Consider the following 20,229-nt stretch of genomic DNA (forward strand, 5'->3'; position numbering starts at 1 on the left):
CCTCAGGATTATTGGAACAACCAGGGGAGACGGAGGAGAATCTTGGGTTAAACCCGAAATTACAGAAAAACGGGGAGACCCCTGACGAGTTACTGACCCGGTTCTTCAAGGAAAATTCAGCAAGGGGAAGGAATGAGACCCAATCGAATTGACAGTCAGAGATGAAACACCTTAAATATTGTTCCAGGGATTGGTTGGTCCTTTCCGTTTGGCCATTAGTTTCGGGATGGAAGGCGGAGGAGAAGGACAGATCAATCTCCAACTTTTTACAAAAAGCTCTCCAAAATAAGGAAACAAATTGTACCCCTCTGTCAGAAACGATATTGACTGGGGCCCCATGGAGACGCAGGATGTGTTTCACAAACAAAGAAGATAACGTCTTGGCGTTAGGTAGCTTCTTAAGGGGCACAAAGTGGCACATCTTGCTGAAGCGGTCGACTACCACCCACACCACCGACTTGCCCTGAGATGGAGGCAAATCGGTGATAAAATCCATGGAGATATGGGTCCAAGGTCTCTGGGGAATGGGCAAGGAACGTAGTAGGCCCGCAGGTCGGGACCTAGGGGTTTTGGACCTAGCGCAAACCTCACAAGCGGCGACGTAAGCCCTAACGTCTTTAGGCAACCCAGGCCACCAATAGTTTCTGGTAATGAGGTGTTTGGTGCCCAAGATGCCAGGATGACCAGATAGAGCGGAGTCATGGTTTTCCCTGAGTACCCTCAGCCGGTATTGCAGGGGAACAAACAGTTTGTCCCCAGGGACGTTCCCGGGAGCTGCACCCTGATCAGCCGCGATATCAGAAGCTAAATCAGAATCCGTGGCAGAGACGATTATACCAGGGGGTAAAATACAAGCAGGATCCTTCTCAGAAGGAGGATTGGCCATGAAACTACGTGACAGAGCATCAGCCTTAATATTCTTGGACCCAGCCCTATAGGTAACCAAGAAATTAAATCTGGTAAAGAATAGTGCCCACCGAGCTTGTCTAGGATTAAGCCTCCGGGCCGATTCTAGGAAAACCAGATTCTTGTGATCCGTAAGGACCGTTACCTGGTGTCTGGCCCCCTCCAGGAAGTGCCGCCACTCCTCAAAAGCCCATTTAATGGCTAGAAGTTCGCGGTTGCCAATATCATAGTTACTCTCCGTGGGCGAAAACTTCCTAGAGAAGTAAGCACAGGGGCGGAGATGGGTGAGGGAGCTGGTACCCTGGGACAAGACGGCCCCCACTCCCACCTCGGAAGCGTCAACCTCCACAATAAATGGCTCCTCTTGGTTGGGCTGAATCAGCACGGGGGCCGAGATAAAGCACTTCTTGAGGGTCTCAAAGGCCTGGACGGCCTCAGGGGGCCAATGGAGGACATCAGCACCCTTGCGGGTAAGGTCCGTAAGAGGCTTAGCGACGACCGAGAAGTTGGCAATAAATCTCCTGTAATAGTTGGCGAACCCTAAAAAACACTGTAACGCCTTAAGGGAGGCAGGTTGGACCCATTCCGCCACAGCCTGAACCTTGGCAGGGTCCATGCGGAATTCATGAGGAGTGAGGATTTGCCCTAAAAATGGTATCTCCTGTACCCCAAAGACACATTTTTCAGTCTTAGCAAACAGATTATTCTCCCGAAGGACCTGGAGCACCTTCCTGACATGCTCCACGTGGGAGGACCAGTCCTTGGAAAACACCAGTATGTCATCAAGGTACACAACAAGAAAATTACCCAGGTACTCTCTCAGGATTTCATTAATAAAATTCTGGAAGACAGCAGGGGCATTACACAACCCAAAGGGCATGACCAGGTATTCGAAATGACCCTCGGGTGTGTTGAACGCAGTTTTCCACTCATCCCCCTCTTTGATGCGGATAAGGTTATATGCCCCCCGTAGATCGAACTTAGAAAACCATTGGGCTCCCTGAACCTGATTAAAAAGATCCGGAATCAAAGGAAGTGGGTACTGGTTCCTTACGGTGACCTTATTCAGGTTACGATAATCAATGCACGGCCTAAGACCACCATCCTTCTTCCCCACGAAGAAGAAGCCAGCACCTACAGGAGAAGTCGAGGGGCGAATGAAACCCTTGGCCAGGCATTCTTGGATATATTCCCTCATAGCTTTACGTTCAGGACATGAAAGATTAAATATCCTCCCCTTAGGAAGCTTGGCACCAGGCACCAAATCGATAGCGCAATCGTAATCTCTATGGGGGGGCAACACCTCGGAGGCCTCCTTAGAAAACACATCGGCGAAGTCCTGAACAAACTCAGGAAGCGTGTTTACCTCCTCCCGGGGAGAAATAGAGTTAACAGAAAGACATGACATAAGACATTCATTACCCCATTTGGTGAGATCCCCAGTATTCCAATCGAACGTGGGATTATGCAACTGCAACCAGGGAAGGCCTAAAACCAGATCAGACGATAATCCCTGCATCACCAGTACAGAGCACTGCTCCAAATGCATGGAGCCAACAAGGAGTTCAAAAACAGGAGTATGCTGAGTAAAATAACCATTAGCAAGGGGAGTTGAGTCGATTCCTACTACAGGGATAGGATAAGGTAAATCAATACAAGGCATCTTTAGAGACATAGCAAATTCCGCAGACATGATATTAGCAGATGACCCTGAATCCACGAAAGCACTGCCCGTGGCAGCCCGGCCAGCAAACGAGACCTGAAAGGGAAGCAAAATTTTATTGCGTTTCACATTAACGGGAAATACCTGTGCGCCCAAGTGACCTCCCCGATGATCACTTAGGCGCGGAAGTTTTCCGGCTTCTTATTCTTGCGCCTGGGACAGGTGTTCAGTAGATGCTTGTCGTCCCCACAGTAGAAGCAGAGACCATTCATTCTGCGAAACTCCCTACGTTGTCGAGGGGACATGGAGGCCCCGAGTTGCATAGGTACCTCCGAGTCCTCCGTGGAGGGGCGAGGAGACGGGACCTCGGGGGGGATCGCAGAAAAGTCAGAGGGGAGCACACTGAAGCGTTCTAGCTGACGTTCCCTGAGACGTCGGTCAAGTCGTACTGCTAGGGCCATAACCTGGTCAAGGGAGTCAGACGAGGGGTAGCTAACCAGCAGATCCTTCAGGGCGTCAGATAATCCTAACCTAAACTGGCACCTTAGGGCCGGATCGTTCCACTGAGAAGCTACGCACCACTTCCTAAAATCAGAACAGTATTCCTCAACCGGTCTCCTACCCTGACGTAAGGTCACCAGCTGACTCTCAGCTAAGGCAGTCCTGTCAGTCTCGTCGTAAATGAGTCCGAGGGCAGAGAAAAAACGATCAACAGAGGAAAGTTCAGGGGCGTCAGGAGCCAAGGAGAAGGCCCACTCTTGGGGCCCTTCCTGGAGTCGGGATATGATGATACCCACCCGCTGGTTCTCGGAACCTGAGGAGTGGGGCTTTAGGCGGAAATACAGTCTGCAACTCTCCCGGAAGGAGAGAAACGTCTTACGGTCCCCTGAAAACCGGTCAGGTAACTTGAGGTCGGGTTCTAGAGGTGAGGTGAGGGGTACTACTAAAGCAGCGTCACCCTGATTGACCCTTTGGGCCAGGGCCTGGACCTGTAGGGAGAGGCCCTGCATCTGCTGGGCCAGGGTCTCAAGGGGGTCCATGATAGCGTCAGCGTAGGAGAAATGGTAGACTAGGTAAGGGCTTGTAATTATGTAATGGCCGGAAGGAGGTGAAGGGAAAGTGAGCCCTAATCTACCCACCGCCCTGTCCCTGCCTACTTGCAACGACTCGCCCTAGGCGACGAGGTACAACTGGGCGGCGGTCCCTACGCTGTCTAAGTGCACAGGAAAACAAACAGGGAACATGCAAGGGAAGGGGCAGTAGCCACGGAACGCCACGAGGAAACGGAGCGGCGAACGGACAGACAGGACCAGGACGAAGTGAGTACACCCAAGCGGGCAAGGAGACAGAAGCAAGCCAGGGGCAAAGCAAAGCAGGTCAAGCAGAACTGCAGCAAGGCAGAAGCACGGCAGAAGCAGGCTGGAGCAAGCAGCAGTGGGGCCAGGAATCCAAAAGAATTACAAGCACTGAGGGAGAGAACAGGGCAGGTAATAAAGGACAGGGGGCGGAGCTAACTCCGACAGACCAGGCCGCGATAGGCTCTCCCACTCCTGAGCCTGCCACCCTGGTTGGTGGGAGATGGTGTCAGTCGAACAGGTCTGGCCTCAGGTGTGGATTGATTAATCCCAGGAGTATACCTAGATGAAGTACCTTACAGATCCCTAACACATGCATACTCTGAACGGTGGTATTTAAAGGGGTTATCCGGAGAAGTAAAATTGATAGCCTATCCTCAAGATAGGCTTTTAATTTCTGATTGGTGGGGGTCCAATTCCCGGCACCTGCCGATCCGCTGTTTGAAGGGGCCATGGCGCTCCGTACTGTACATTCCTGCCGGCTATGCACAGTATTATAGCTTTGTCCATTCAATTAAATGGGAGGAAACTGTAATACTGTGCACCGCCGCTATGAATGTGACGGCATTGTGCAGTATGGAGCTCTGTAAGCAATTAAGAGGAAGCAGCGCTTGCCGGAGCATTTTGGTACCTTCAAATAGCTGATTGGCAGGTGTGCCTAGAGTCGGCCATCAATTTTACGATATCGGATAACACCTTTAATCCTCCACTTTCCATTAGAATCAGTAGATGATATGGAAACATTATCAGAGACATGATGAAGCATATTTATACAGAGCTGTGCTGTGCACTTCCCTCCTCCCCTCTCACAGCATGCAGTTTCACAAAGAGAAAGAGAGACTGCAGCTGCATCCCCCTCCTCCCTCTATTTTCTCTTAACTGTTTTATACTAGACTGATTTTTGAGTGACTGGGGAGGTTGGTGAAAATTTACAGAGAATCCGCAGGCAGGGAAAGTGAACTACAGACTGATGGAAGGTTAGGAAGATGACACTTCTCCCTGTTATGCAAACAAAATCATAATGATAGGCAAAGGCAGCTTATGACATTTTCCATTGAATGCACGTTTTCATTTGTCTAAAAAGAAGAACGCATGAAACAATTTGTCTTTACATTTTTTACAACAACTTTATTTTCACAACAGAGATGTACAAGCAATACATAATATATGACCTGCATGATTTATCATAGAAAAGCCTTCTGTCAAAAATAAAAACAGTCATTAGTGAATAATCATTGGTCTTTTTCATAAAAAGTACTTTTTTTTGTGCATCGATAAGGCATTAATTCTATAAGAATTACTCAACATGTCCCAGAACTAATAGATTCTGATGTCATTTTCCAATGCCTACAGTCAGAAAGATAAATTCACTTATTTTTAATTAGTTACCCCATAAAGGGATTTAAACCTGGAAGTAAATATGTAATTGAGGTTAACATAGGACACTACATTCAGCAACCACTAGAGGGAGCTTAGGAACTTACTGCACACTGTTTAAACTCAATAATAACACAGTATGCATTAAGCTTTTGAGCTCCCTCTAGTGGTGGCTGCAAGCAGCCGGAATTTTATCATTGGTCTATGCAGGGAATTTGCAGCTCTTTATCAGAGAAACGGAGCCCTGACCACTATAAAGATCTATTAAGAAATTGATCAGGACATAATGTTGGACCTAAATACAACATTATGTTAAAAAGTGTAAATTCACTTTAAGCCCTAACTCTACCCATAAATGTAGGGCTGCCCCAAAGCTTAAGGATTATTCTTATAAAATATAGTGACAGGCATCAAAAAATATTCCAAATTCATTGTAAAAACGTTTACTTTTCTGTATAGTATATAATTTTACGTTTTCTTGTAGCCTGCGCTAAATAGAAGCAACTATTGTGTGAGCTATGCCATACAAATATCAGTTGGCATGGGGCATTCCTATTTGAGTTGAGTTCATCTGTATAGATAATGAATATATTTCCATTTGAATCTGCAGTGAACTAAATCTTCAATTTGCCTAGATGGAAATCAAACATAGCAAAACCATTAGCACTGCTATTGCCACATTAAAGTCTACACAATCTGATATAAACGCTACTAATAAAAAAAAAATCATTTTGTCATATAAAACGTTAATGCATTTGACTGCTAAAACCATAAACACCAGAATATTGCCAACCCTACAATACATACACACCCCAATATTATAACTTGTGCAGTAGACACAAGGAGAGCTGATCAGCGGAGGTGCCATGGCCATCAATTTTATCTCTCTGGATTACCCCTTTAAGTCTCTGGTTGTGGTGAATTTGCCACATCTTCTCTTTATGGATAGAGTTCTTACCAGAATGTCTTTATATTGAGGATTTCACTTTTCATGTACACAATTAAAGCTTAAACAACTAGAATGTATTCAGGTGGTACAACAACTTCAAGTGTATGCTCACCTCTGAACATCATTTTATAGTTTACATATAGAATTATTCGACATAAAAACCTCTACATATTGCATAACTTAACTTGTACTGGTCCTGAGTTACAGCCTGGATTATACTCCAAAGCTGCATTCGTAATTCTACAGGCTTCAGAGCTGAAAACTCCCAACCTGGCACTGACGCTATATCTGCACTTAACATACTGTGGTGATTTGTAATCTAATGCATGAAAAATGAACTGTCCCACTGTATAATAGCTAGGAGCTCAGGTAAACCTCTAGGGGTGTGTCTGACAACAATTAGTCGACTGATTCCAATAGCAACCTGCAAAATTTTGAATGCAGCTCTGGATTTTAATACTCAGGATTAGTAAAAGATATGCAATGCAAACAATTTACAAAGTTATTCAGCTTTTTATGGGGATTAGATCTATATACAAACAATGGTATACAAAGGTGGACATGTTTACGTGCACGTTTGTATTTTTAAGCTGTGATATGTTACTATGTTGGCAATTTATTTTTTACTATGGCATTTATATGACAATATATTCTACTCTATTTGCCTAAGGAAAGTCACGTGCAGCAGACAATGTTGTGATGCTCCTTAGTTGTCTCGGTACCTCATATATTAACAAATGCTCAGCATTTTTGGGGCTGAACTTCAAGTTCCTTGTTCATGTAGTACAGTACGGACATGGCTCAAATAAGCATTGCAGTCCACCAGAATGCAAGTGCTCATTAACAAGAGATATGCTCCTTTTTATTTATACAATAAAACCTCTTTGAGACGACCACCCAATATTGCATTGAAAAATGGTCTACTAGAGGGGTGGTCATCTCAAAGAGTAGGGCCAAAATACATGAGATATTGGAGAGGTTTCACTGTATATCACTTTCTTTGTATACCTATTACAAGTCGTCATTTGTGAGGGATATCTTGCAAGACAGGAATTTGGTAGCGGTCTCATTTCTGAGGTCTTTTTTGGTTGACGCATGAGATCTTTCTGAGGGTCTTTCGCATGGTTCCATTCTGTGGACCTCGACTTTAGAGCTTCATGTCCTTGATGGTACCTTGTATTGTAGATTCGTTTTTGTCTTCTTAATTACATGGAAACCTCAGGCTCTATATTAAATAGAAGGTCATCGTTCCCTCTTCGAACTTCGAGTAGTAAAGGAGATTCATTCTTTACGGCCTCATGCAAATCGCCTGATGTCAATAGTGGTCGTCCATTGACCTTCACAATTATGTCACCATCTTTGATTCCACCTCTGTAAGTGCAGAATGATACAATCATTTATTACTTATTTGTAGACATTTTTATACTATGCAGTGGATTTAATAACCCCAGTCCACAACCTTGAATGGTCAAATAATAATTATGTATTTTGTGCTAGTTTAAAGAAGAGTTCACCCAAAAACGTTAAAGTTTTTCCCTGGTTGGAGTCTTCCTTCATCAAAAGCTTTTACTTACATGGACCCCACCACCACTGGTGGCCTGTTCATTTCGGGGAAATCATGTGTAATCTTCTCTTCATTCCTCAGAATAAACTAAATGGCAGACCTCAGTCCTATTGTTTTCTAAAAACATTCAAGGCTGAATAGGGCTAAACTATTAAAGCCCAATCGCTTGTAATTTGCTGTTGGAAACTAGTAGTAGTAGTAGTATTGATACCTAAAAGGCAAAAAGAGCCCTGATGGCCTGAGTATCAATAGACCCAAATGTGCAAAAACTATGAAAAGTCCAACAAACCTAACATTTTTTTATTTGAATAATTTTTTTATATTCCTGGTGACTTTATTTATGCATTATTATTATTATTATTTTTTATCATTAGAAAAAGTTACTTAAAGCGTTTGTCCAAAGATGAACATTTATCTGCTATCCACAGGATAGGTGCTAAATGTTTGCTTGCTGGGAACCCCACATGATCACAAGAATAGGGGTCCCGAGCCGCAGTGAGGAGGAGCTTGAATGGAGCGACGAATGAGCACACACACCGAGCCATTCCATATAATGTCTATAGGACTGATGGCAACAGCCGTGCGCTATGCTCAGTCCCATAGACTCAAGACCTCTGTTTTTGTGATCGTGGGGGTCCCGGCAGTGGGCCCCCAGTGATCAGACATTTATCACCTAATCCTGTGGATAGGTATTTACTGATGATCTTGAGATAACCCCTTTAAGTATAGAAAGTAAACCCTGCCTCAAAGGAGGAGTACAAGGAGAAGACAAATGGAATGCATGAGTGTATTTAATTTTGTGCTAATACAGGGGTGTAGCTATAGGAGGTGCAGAGGTAGCAGTTGCACCTGGCCCCTTAGGAGGCCCACAGGCCCCTCTGCCACATACGAAGATACCAGTATATTATAAATGTAACGTCCGTGGTCGCTGACCACGAACTCCTTCCATCCAGTCGACACCCTTCTCTCCAGAGATGTCTGCACATGCGGCCGTCCTGTTCCACAGTGACCACCAGGGTGCGCTCGCGAGCTTAGTCCAGCCTTAAAGAGACTGTCACCACATTATGAGTAGCCTATCTTGTACATAATGTGATCGGCGCTGTAATGTAGATTACAGCAGTGAGTTATGACCTATTTTAGCATATGCTAATGAGTTTCTTAATGGACAACTGGGCGTGTTTTACTTTTTGACCAAGTGGGCATTGTGGAGAGAAGTGTATGACGCTGACCAATCAGTGACCAATCAGTGTCATAAACTTCTCTCCATTCATTTACGCTGCACTAGTGTTCTTACTAGATCAGCATATGCAGCCACATACACACACACACACACACACACACACACACACACACAAACTAACGCTACTCAAGTGTCCTGACTAGAGATGAGCAAACTTATGATAAGTTTGGTTCGGCTGGTTCGCCGAATTTCATGAAAAAGTTTGATTCGGACCGAACTAGTTTGGACCGAATTTGTAATTCAAGAAAGCCCATAAAAATCGTGGCCGTGATAACGGCACGGGCAGCCCATAGAAGTCTATGGAGCTCCCGTAATGACGGGTGGCTACATGTGTGCACCCGGCATTACGGCAGCGTTGCTAGGCGACGTCAGTAAATAGTCACTGTCCAGGGTGCTGAAAGAGTTAACTGATTGGCAGTAACTCTTTCAGCACCCTGGACAGTGAATTCCGATCACAATATAGAGCAACCTGTAAAAAAAAAAGAAAGACGTTCGTACTTACCGAGAACTTCCTGCTTCTTCCTCCAGTCCGGCCTCCCGGCCGTTGCCTTGGTGACGCGTCCCTCTCGACATCCGGCCCGACATCCCTGGATGACGTTTCAGTCAATGTGACTGCTGCAGCCAATCGCAGGCCAATCACATGCTGCAGCGGTCGCATGGACTGTCTCGTCATCCAGGGATGTCGGGCTGGATGCCAAGAGAGGGACGCGTCACCGTTGCCTTGGTGACGCATCCCTCTCTTGACATCCGGCCCGACATCCCTGGATGACGTTTCAGCCCATGACTGGCTGACATGACTGGCCTGTGATTGGCTGCAGTGGTCACTTGGACTGAATCGTCATCCCGGGAGGTCGGACTGGAGGAAGAAGCAGGGAGTTCTCGGTAAGTAGGAACTTCTATTTTTTTTTACACGTTGATGTATATTGTGATCGGAAGTCACTGTCCAGGGTGCTGAAACAGTTACTGCTGATTGCTTAACTCTTTCAGCACCCTAGACAGTGACTATCTCCTGACGTCGCGTACCGGAAAATCAGTGACTCATAAGCCGGGTTCGGTCAAAACGTTTTCGGCCGAACCCGGTGAAGTTCGGATTCGCTGCGAACCGAACTTTTCCCGATGTTCGGACCGAAACCGGGTTCGGTTGTCCCGGTTCGCTCATCTCTAGTCCTGACAGTGAATATACATTACCTCCAGCCAGGACGGGATGTGTATTCAGAATCCTGACACTTCCCTAGCGTTTGTGGTTGATTTACAGCAGAGCAGGCGTAGTCTTGCGAGATTACGCTATAAACTGTCATTTACAGCGAGACTACGCCTGCTCTGCTGTAAATCAACCACAAATGCTACAGAAGTATCAGGATTCTGAATACACATCCCGTCCTGGCTGGAGGTAATGTATAGTCACTGTCAGGACACTTGAGTAGCGTCAGTTTGTATGTACGTGGCTGCACATAGCGATCTAGTAAGATTACTATGTGCTGTGTAAATGAATGGGGAGAAGTGTATGACACTGATTGGTCACTGATTGGTCAGCGTCATACACTTCTCTCCACAACGCCCAGTTGGTCAAAAAGTAAAACACGCCCAGTTGTCCATTGAGAAACTCATTAGCATAAAGCTAAAATAGGTCATAACTCCGTCAAAAATCATCGTTTTTCTAAATTAAAAACACTGTTGCAATCTACATTACAGCGCCGATCACATTATGTACAATATAGGGCACTTATAATGTGGTGACAGAGCCTCTTTAAGGAGCCAGGTGTGAGATTGAGCTGATTGCTCCCAGAGCACCCTGGACTATAAGAGGAGCTCTGCCTCTCCCTGTATTGCCTGAGCCTTGTTGTCGTTTCCCTAGTTTGTCTCTTCAAATGTTCTCCTAGTGTCTTCCAGTTCCCAGTGTTTCCTGTTCCTGCTACCTGCAACCTGTATCCCGTGCTCTCCTGATCAAGTACCGTATTGAGTTGGAGTCGTGCTGTGCTGTGTTCCATGCCTGTCCTGTTACACCACGCCTGGTGTCTACCTGCCGCCAAAGTCCTATCCGAGCCTGCCATGCTACTGTCTGAAGATACCACAGGTACACCTATACGAACTATAGACTTTTACCTGTGTCCTGTTGGCCAGCTGCCATACCGTTAAGGTGGTACGGCCCAGTGGGTCCACGTACACAACGTGACAATAAATGGCACAAGGCAGGTGGGGGGCACCTGTTACACATTTTGCATTAGGGCAAGTTGCACCTCTGTTCTCATATATTAGTTACTATGTGACTTGATATTTACTAGATAAGTTCTTAGGGAACTTTTATGCAGGGCCTACACAGCAACATCAGATTTCAGCAGCTTTTAGTCTCAGGTTGTCCCACCCATCATATCTTAGGTCATTTCTGCAACTGCAATGCATTTTATTTACATGTAGTGCAGGGAGCTATAAGCAAAGGTAACAGGCCATTTTAGGGGATAATGACGAGAATATTTATCTTTAGATCTTACCTCTGAGATGGTGAATTGGACATAACTTCATGAACATAAATCCCGCTGCTTACACCTGGAAAATCTGGGTTGTTCAACTTGAGTTCCTCAACAAGTCTACAACCAAATACAATGATGTCTTTTTATCAAATATTTTAAAATTGATACATACATGGGTATGAGAAATTATCACAGATGTCTCCTATTATTACTTGCCACACACACAGCAGTGTCTCTGCATGTACAGATGTATTCCTTACTTTTCTGTGAATTTCTTCAAGGACTACAATTTCTCACGATACAAATGCAATACAATATCGCGAGATGCTAGCAAAACCCTCGACGGGCTGCAATACACATGACAGCCACTGTGTGACCACACATAGACGCATATAGCATAAACAATGCCCGACAGAGTATATTGCAAAATCATGTTTTTTTCAAAGCTGGTTACTAGAAGGTTGGGATAAAGTTAAACAAGCTGTAATATGTGAACTATGGAGGGAAACACATTACAAATTTATACATAGGGCCATGTATGGCTTTAACATACCGCCACATCCAAACGCTCCAGATAGATTACTAGCTTGCCCGAGATGTAATACACCGAAATCTGATTTATTTCATGACACGTGGACATGCCCTAATATAGAATCGTACTGGGTAGACATCGATTCATTGATAGCGGACACCTGGGGGATTTCCTTAGATATTAATTCATTACCTTTGTTGTTTCACTCAATGCCTGATACTTGTCATGCTTTAAAGGCGCTAATTGCCTTGCTATTAGTGGCTAAAAGATGTATACTTACCCATTGGCTTCAACCTCACTTACCGTCATTGACTGAAATCATGACACAAATGAAAATATACATTCAGATGGACAGACTTGAATCTGTGGGGGTTCCCGAATCGCAAGCCAAAAAATTATTTCAGAAATGGCATACGTTTGTTTGCAAACATTTCCAAGATTCAGAAATTGAGGTTTTAACTGGTTGCCGACACAGGGAGAGAATACTTGTCCTGAGCGGCGGGTACTTGATGCATTAGGACGAGTACTCTCGTCCTGTGTGACAGCCAGTGTCCGCGCGCCACGATGAGAGGCGCAGCGGCTGTATCATCGGAAAGAAAAAAACCTTCTCTTCGCTGTTAACCCCTTGAATGCCACGATCAAAGCTGATCGCGGAATTTAAAGCTAAAGTGAGAAGGGGGTCTCCACTTTGATCGCATCACAGGAAATCCCTGTGACGCGATCAATGGCTATACCTGGTATGGGCAGACAGCGCAGGGTCCATTAAAGGACCCCAGGGACGTCTGACCATATTTCCTGTTGTTAGGACATACTGAGGCTCAGCGCAGGCAGGCGCGATGTAGTGACGTCATCATGCCTATCTGCGCCGAGTCACTCACAGCACAGACCGGAGGAGAAGGATTCTCCAACCAACGTGGGAACGGGGATAGGTAAGTAATTATGTTATTATTTTTCTATTAGGTACGTACATATGCGGGCATTATACTGGGTATGGGAGGGGGGCTCATATGGTAGCTGCTGAGGGGGCATTATACTATATAGGGGGCATTATACTCTATATGACAGCTAAGGGGGCATTATACTGTATGGGGGCATTATACTGTATGGGACAGCTATGGGGGCATTATACTGCATGGGGGCATTATACTGTAAGGGGCAGCTATGGGTGGAAATATACTGTGGGGACAGCTATGGGGGGCATTATACTGTGTGGGGGCATCTATGGGGGCATTGTACTGTGTGGGCAGCTATGGGGGAATTATACCGTGTGTGGGCAGCTATGGGAGGCATTATACTGTGTGGGGGCAGCTATGGGGGCATTGTACTGTGTGGGCAGCTATGGGGGCATTATACTGTGTGGGGGCAGCTATGGGGCATTATACTGTGGGGGCAGCTATGGGGAGCATTATACTGTGGAGGCAGGTAACAACTACATTATCTGTACTCAGAGATATCACTGTGTGTAGGGCTGGTCGATTTTGCAAAAATATAACATCTAGATTTTTGTCAACCCTATTGACGATTTTTTATTTGATTCACGATTTTCTTATTTTTAGGGGTAATTAAGGAATTACTGTGCATGCAATTCCCTTATTTTATGTCAAAAAAATACCAAGACACAATTCTTTTACAAAAGAGAATTGCAGGCATAGTTATCTAATAATATATATTATCAGGATTGTCCCGTAGCTGCTAGGTATGATCACGCTCGCTTATAAAAGGGACAATGCTGATAATCATCATATATATACTTGGCCCAGAGAATAAGAAGAGCAACTATGAGTGCAGAGGAACGCCAGGAACAATGAGAAACCAATTCCGAAAACAAGGCGTTAAGAAGGCAAAACCCTGAAGTAAGACGAGCCTGTAATGAACAACGTCGTTCTCAAACAGCACAATTATAACTACTTATCATTCCTTTTGCTAGAAAACTCATGTAACAGGTTTTCTATACTAGTAACAAAATATAGACAAGATCCAGGTTCCCTAGATCCCTAGCACATATAGGCCCATATAGGGGGACATAAGGACTGATAGGTTTATAAGGCTTCATAGGAGCCATAGGTACTGTTAGGGTTTTATAGAAGACATATAGACTAATAGGGTTTCATAGAGGGATATATAGATGTGTCCACCCTTACCTTTGTTTGATTTTGGTTAAGGACTCTAATTTCTCATGAAACAAATACAATACTATATCGCGACATGCTAACAAAACTCTTCACAGGCTGCAACTCACACCACAATCACTGGTTGGCCACACACAGACACATATAGCATAGACATCTCGTGACAGAGTATCGCAAAATCATGTTTTCTTTCAAAGCTGGTCATCTCACGCCACACATCTCAGGATATGTTGCGATAAGAAAAAAGGTAAGGAAGGACACATCTGTGGGGATTAATAGTAGTTTATAGGGGAACATAGCAGCATATAGTTCATAGGGGCTCATAGGGATTAATAGGGTTTCTTCAGGCACCAGAATTACTAGGTTCCTGATGAGGTTGCTCTGTTCGGAGCATTTACTCTATTTGATTATGTGGACTAACATAGGCTCGGCAGGAAAACCAGTGCATGTTATAATGTAAGAGCTTTTCATTATCCGGGGCACTGGTATGCTCTTTGTTTATTTCTACTGCTGTCATAAATATCATGATAATACGTTGCTTTTCCTTAAATCTGAATATATATATATACACTCTGCAAGTCAATCTCAGTTCACATTCGGTTCCAAAAGCTTTTATTCTCGGGAGTTCATACACACAGGCTGTCGCCAGAAGTTAGTTTTGTAATAGTTTGTCTCCACAGCTACAACTTTTCCATAGCAAGATGAAAAAAAAAAGATTTTGGCAACAATACAATTCTCTCATGTGAACTTACGCAGGAGTTATAGTCAACATCTTTATCCCGATGAAACGCTTCTTCCCGTCTGGAGAAACAAACAATGTCAAGACAGTTATTTTACTTTAGGCTCCATTAAAATGTGTAAAAAAGAATAGGAAAATATTTGTTCACATTTAGTAAAGGTCAGACTGCTCGCTTCCAGCAGAGATTACATGGATAGCTATCAGAAGGTCAGGAATGGCTATTTGTCTACTGAATTATTTAGTATGGAAATGTTTGACTTGTTGTGTGCTATGTAATCTAAATATGTTTGCTAGCTGTGCATTACTCTTTATTTATTTAATAGAATATATTGTGTAGATGCATATACAAGGCTATAATAAACAGTAATTCCGGCCCAAAATTTGGCGTCAGCTGAATGATTGTTTGGCCAATTCCCATGGCTAGCTTTAGAAAATCTAATTTTGTTAGAAGCGCCCCCGATGATAAGATGATTATAGGGAACCACAGCGATCAACTGTAATCTGTGAGGGAACCCAGCAACAATAGTTCAATTACCCTGCAGCACCAACACGGGCAAATTATATAGTTCATGTTGAAGTTAATGGGCTGTCCGTGTAATCCCAAGAGACGCTTTTTGCAGCTGCTGCCCGCTCTGGTTGATAGATGAGGCCATGAGTAGGGTATCCCACCCTATTAACTCTCAATTCCCTAATATGGTATTTTAAACCAGCTAACCCCTTGGTTTTCCGGTTGTATAAATGAAAAGTCCTATAACTTTTTGTTTCAAGAAGTTTGTTTGCTGTCTGTGAATAAGAAAACGCTTGTTTACATTCAGAGGCAGCAAACCGTACAGACTTAATCCTGCTCTCATCTGAGAAGTGGATCCAGTTTAGAAAATGCTCTTTGAACTAAACAACCTGGATTCCAGACTGATACAATATAACAAACTACCGTTGCTGTGGATGTATTTAGCTCACAGGACATTGCCTAGACTGCATACAGTTGTATCCACTTCTCAGCCTAGAGAACTATGTAGGTGCTGGTTTGCTGCCTCTGAACGTAAGCAAGAATGTTTTTAATTCACCGACAGCAAAAACATTTTTAAAATGGTGAGGAATTGAAAAACAGTCTTTTAGAAAGTTGTAGAACTTTTTTATTTATACAATAATTAGAATTGAATTACAGAAAACTAGAAAGCCCCTTTAAGTCAGTATTTGTTCATTTTTTTACCTTTAATTTTTTTGTCATGTGACTCGGTCATGAACTTGGTGATGCGATCGGAAGGAATTGCAAAGGAAATCCCAGCGGCTACTTTCAGAGTATTAATTCCAATCACCTCTCCGTCCTTGATGGAACAATACAAATACAATTAGGTTTGCACTAATTTTAATTTACTATTTTGCTAGTGTGTGAAAAAAGGATAAGAGATCTCCCTTCCATATGACGATCACGCCGAATGCAAATATAAGTAATTTTTTTCAGTCCAGGACTTCACAACTTGGACTTTTATGGAAAAAAAAATCCAAAAGTTTGCCGAGATTGCCCTGAAATGTTACCAGGTTATGTAAAACACCAATGCGTGACTGAGATTTCATGAAACCAATGTCAAATTCCATGTGTAAGCCTTAAAGATATAAAAAAATATCTTATTTGTGTTTGGTTTATACAAATATGAGGCTATAAAACTTCTAAAAGAGGAGCTTATCTGCTTGTGTCCGCACAACGGCACTTCCTTCCTCTGCCTGGCAGCTCAGTATTGTCATAGGGTCACTGGGACCTTGTAAGAACCAGTAAGATCTCGTCTTAAATTAAAGGGTAACTAAACTTTTAAAATTTTTTGACATAGTGACATGTCAGAAGTTTTCAACAGTAGGGGTCTGAGGACTGAGACCCCCACGATCTCCAAAACGAAGCAGCAGAAGCGCTCGGGTGAACGCTGTGCTGCTTAGTTTCTGATCAACTTTCCTCAAAAAGCCAAGTGAGTGGTATACAGACTTATAGACTTTCTATTGAGCCCGCACACCGCTCCAAGGAAAAAAAATGATCAGAAACGAAATAGCACAGCTTTCGCCAGATCGCTTCTGCTGCTTCTTTCTAGCGATTGGTGGGGGTCTCAGTGCTCGGATCCCCACCAATCCAAACTTCTGACATGTCACTGATATGTCAAAAGTTTTGTAAAAGTTTAGTTCCACCTTATAGTTAGATTCTGATTTGTTGATATGAGATCCAGTGACCCTATGATAAACACCCATGTACCAAAGCACAGAAAAGGAAGTGTTGTCATGGGGACACAGAAACTCGTAACTAGTAACTTGAAAATTCTGAAAAAGATGATCTGGTAGCTTTCCTTTAATGTTTATATGAGAGAACTGCATAACCAAGAATCATTGTAATTTAAAAGCTTGCATTGCTACAGAGAATTAAAGTAGCTCCTGCTTTTTCCCTATAGTAGCTGTCAGCAGCATGTCGGGCCGATCATAATAGCTTCTGTACAACTTTTTGTTACTTTTGCCCTCTGGTTACTTTCCACAGTTTGAAGCAGGGTCATAACTAAATGGGTGCAGAGGTAGCAGTTACAGCGGGGGCCCTGGAGCCTGAGGGGGCCCAAAAGGTCCCTCTGCAATATATATTAGGAGACGAGTTCTATTAAAGACACAGGATATTCGGGTCGCCCTATTACAGTTATTGGACCCAAGAGATTCAAGTTACACCTCTGCTTGGAAGGTCCACTCTCCCACTTCCCATAAAGTTTGATATTTACACCAAATGCCATAAGCCGGTTATAGTTCACATGACTATTGTTTATTCACTTATGATAGGTCCAAAAATATGAAGATATCAATACTTACCAAGTTCACCAAAGGACCTCCAGAGTTTCCATACTAAAAAAAAAAGAGAATATTTTACTTTCAAGATATCAAACTTCAAAAATAAGGGCTCTCCACCCAAATTGTCTATTACTTTGTTTGTTTACCCTTGTGAGGCCGTTTACAACTTTGATTTTCTTTTTTATTGGTGACAACTACCCTCTTTTTATGAAAGTGAATGGGGTTGTCACAGCCATGTCCATGTTACTACTTTCACTGAAGAGAACGGAATAGAATTTAAGAATTGTACCCACAGTATTTTTGTAAATACCTGCCAACTGTCCCACGAGCCTGACCTCAAAAGTAGAGTAGTTGATGCAAATTTGCACAAAAAGAGGCATTATCAGGCTATTTTGTGAGGGTACCTGGCTAAAGCATGGGTGGGGCTTAAAATGTCCCACAATCCGTGAGTCATCTGTTAGGAGGTATGTAAATATTGCTTTAGTGTTGTAGCTACCTATCTCAGACGCCCCTGGTTATTGATTTCATCAAATATTTTTCATCTATACACTCTATAACCTGCCAGCAATGGTAAAGGGCATAAATGGAATTTATTATAACTTTAATAGCCACCACTGGACACCAGAAGGGCAGTACTCCTCACTCCACATAGAATGCAATAAGAAGAAAGAAAGGCATTACACACCATGACTCTTAAAGAGATTTTTCTGGACATGTCATGAAATAATGACTGGAGATAAAAAACAAAAAGAGAAACGGCGCTCCTCTAGGGTGGTACTGTATATGCTGCTGGTATATTTTATTTGTAGTTAAGTTGTAATCGACTCAACTGGTAGAGTTGTGCAGGATCGTCAGCACAACTTGACTTTGTTGCTCGTCTGATGTAGTTTCCGGTACACTGTGCTAGCCTCTGGAGAAGACCCACGGTGGATACCTCCTATGCTGGAGTTTCCTCGACGTGGTCATCAAACATGGATATCTGGGGAAAAATTGCTCCTTGCGTCGGGCGCTTCTGTGTAACTGATGCAGAATTTTTTTCCCAGATATCCATGAAATAATGACTGGTAGGGATCTGATGACTTTGAAGACCACCATACCCGAGACTGCTCTGCTGCCTCTGAATCTCTTGTAGACTTTAATGAAGAGTGACTGTGCACGCAAGGAGACTTCTTTAACAGAAATGGGGACAGGGTACTGTTCTCAACAGTGGAGTAACTATAAGGGGTGCAAGGTAGCAGCTGCACTCTGGTGCCTGAGGGGGCCGAAGGCCCCTCTGTAATATAAGAGGACGCCGGTATTATAAATGGCACATAGTACTGTAGGTGGATTGGCTCTTTAACACGTTTTGAATTGGGGCTCAGGAACTTCGTGTTACACCTCTGGTTCTTGGAGTTAGTGGGGTTCCTAGCGGTCCCACCAATTTGAATTTTTATGACATATCCAGTATATCTACCACAAGGATTTTTATTGGGCTATTTAGGGGGTCTGACCACAGAGTCAGATCTTCACTATTGTATGATATCCCTGCATAAGAAAAGCACCAGATGCAAAGACCACAGGGAACAAAGTCCTCAGTACATTCATCTATCTGGGCAGACATAACTTACATTAATGATGGCATCTGTCTGCACATAATCCATATCCGAGTCCCTCAAGCCGAGTTCTTTTCCATCTCTCTGAGCTGTACTGACGATTCCTGTTGTTACAGTGTTCTGTAAAGCAAATGGACTTCCGATAGCCACCACAAATTCTCCAGGTCTAAGATCTGCCGAATGACCCAACAGAAGGATGGGTAACTTTTTCTGAAACAAGAGCAGCGTAATATGTAGGAATGGAAAATCCAAGTGAAATTTTTTAAATAATGTCAATATAATCCCTCAAACTACCTGCTGTATTGTTACTGGTTATTCTAGGCTGCCGGTGACTCTGCCCTTTTGAACTTTTCTCTTGGGCAGCAGTGGCACAGTGAACCCAATCTGGGTCCCGAAGCATTTAGGGTTATCAGGTTATAAAAATTGATGGCCTTTCTCAGGATAGGCCATCAATATTAGATTGGTGGGGGTCCGACTGTTGGCCTCCCCGCCGATCAGCTGTTTTAAGGGGCTGCGGCGCTCTTACTTGAATTGGACAGTGGTGCAATACCTTGAATGGCCGCTACAAATGTAACGGCACGTACAAGTGCGGACAGAAAGAAGAACCATGTAAACAATTAAGAGGCTGCAGCGCTCGTATGAGTGCCGTGGCCCCTTCAAACAGATGATCAGCGGGGGTGCCAACAGTCGGACCCCCACCGATCTAATGTTGATGGCCTCAACAAAGGATAGGCCATCAATTTTTATATCTCGGATAACTCCTTTAAAGCTCACAGGTCACTTGCCAACCACTATAGCCGTGATATACTGGGTTTAGGTAAATACATTGGATTGGTAGACCTTGCATTTGTTTGCATTTTAAGAAATGTTTTAATTGACTAAAGGGCTGTTGGCCCCTTCTGGCCAT

At 43.7% G+C, this 20,229-nt stretch overlaps 1 protein-coding gene across 1 annotated transcript in view; it reads right to left on the bottom strand.

The window, feature by feature from the left end:
- Positions 1–5,100: 5,100 nt before the first annotated feature.
- HTRA3 (HtrA serine peptidase 3) overlaps positions 5,101–20,229 on the bottom strand; it is a 48,963-nt gene continuing 33,834 nt past the window's right edge. The window contains exons 4-9 of the mRNA XM_075857547.1: positions 19,338–19,532; positions 17,752–17,784; positions 16,133–16,247; positions 14,936–14,984; positions 11,544–11,639; positions 5,101–7,621 (exon numbers count right to left, since the gene is read on the bottom strand). Of these exons, the coding sequence (XP_075713662.1) occupies positions 7,456–7,621; positions 11,544–11,639; positions 14,936–14,984; positions 16,133–16,247; positions 17,752–17,784; positions 19,338–19,532 (654 nt within the window). The 3' untranslated portion in view covers positions 5,101–7,455. The remainder of the gene's footprint in view (positions 7,622–11,543; positions 11,640–14,935; positions 14,985–16,132; positions 16,248–17,751; positions 17,785–19,337; positions 19,533–20,229) is intronic.

Source organism: Rhinoderma darwinii, chromosome 1 (assembly GCF_050947455.1).
Source record: "Rhinoderma darwinii isolate aRhiDar2 chromosome 1, aRhiDar2.hap1, whole genome shotgun sequence".
NCBI classification, from domain to species: Eukaryota; Metazoa; Chordata; class Amphibia; order Anura; family Rhinodermatidae; genus Rhinoderma; species Rhinoderma darwinii.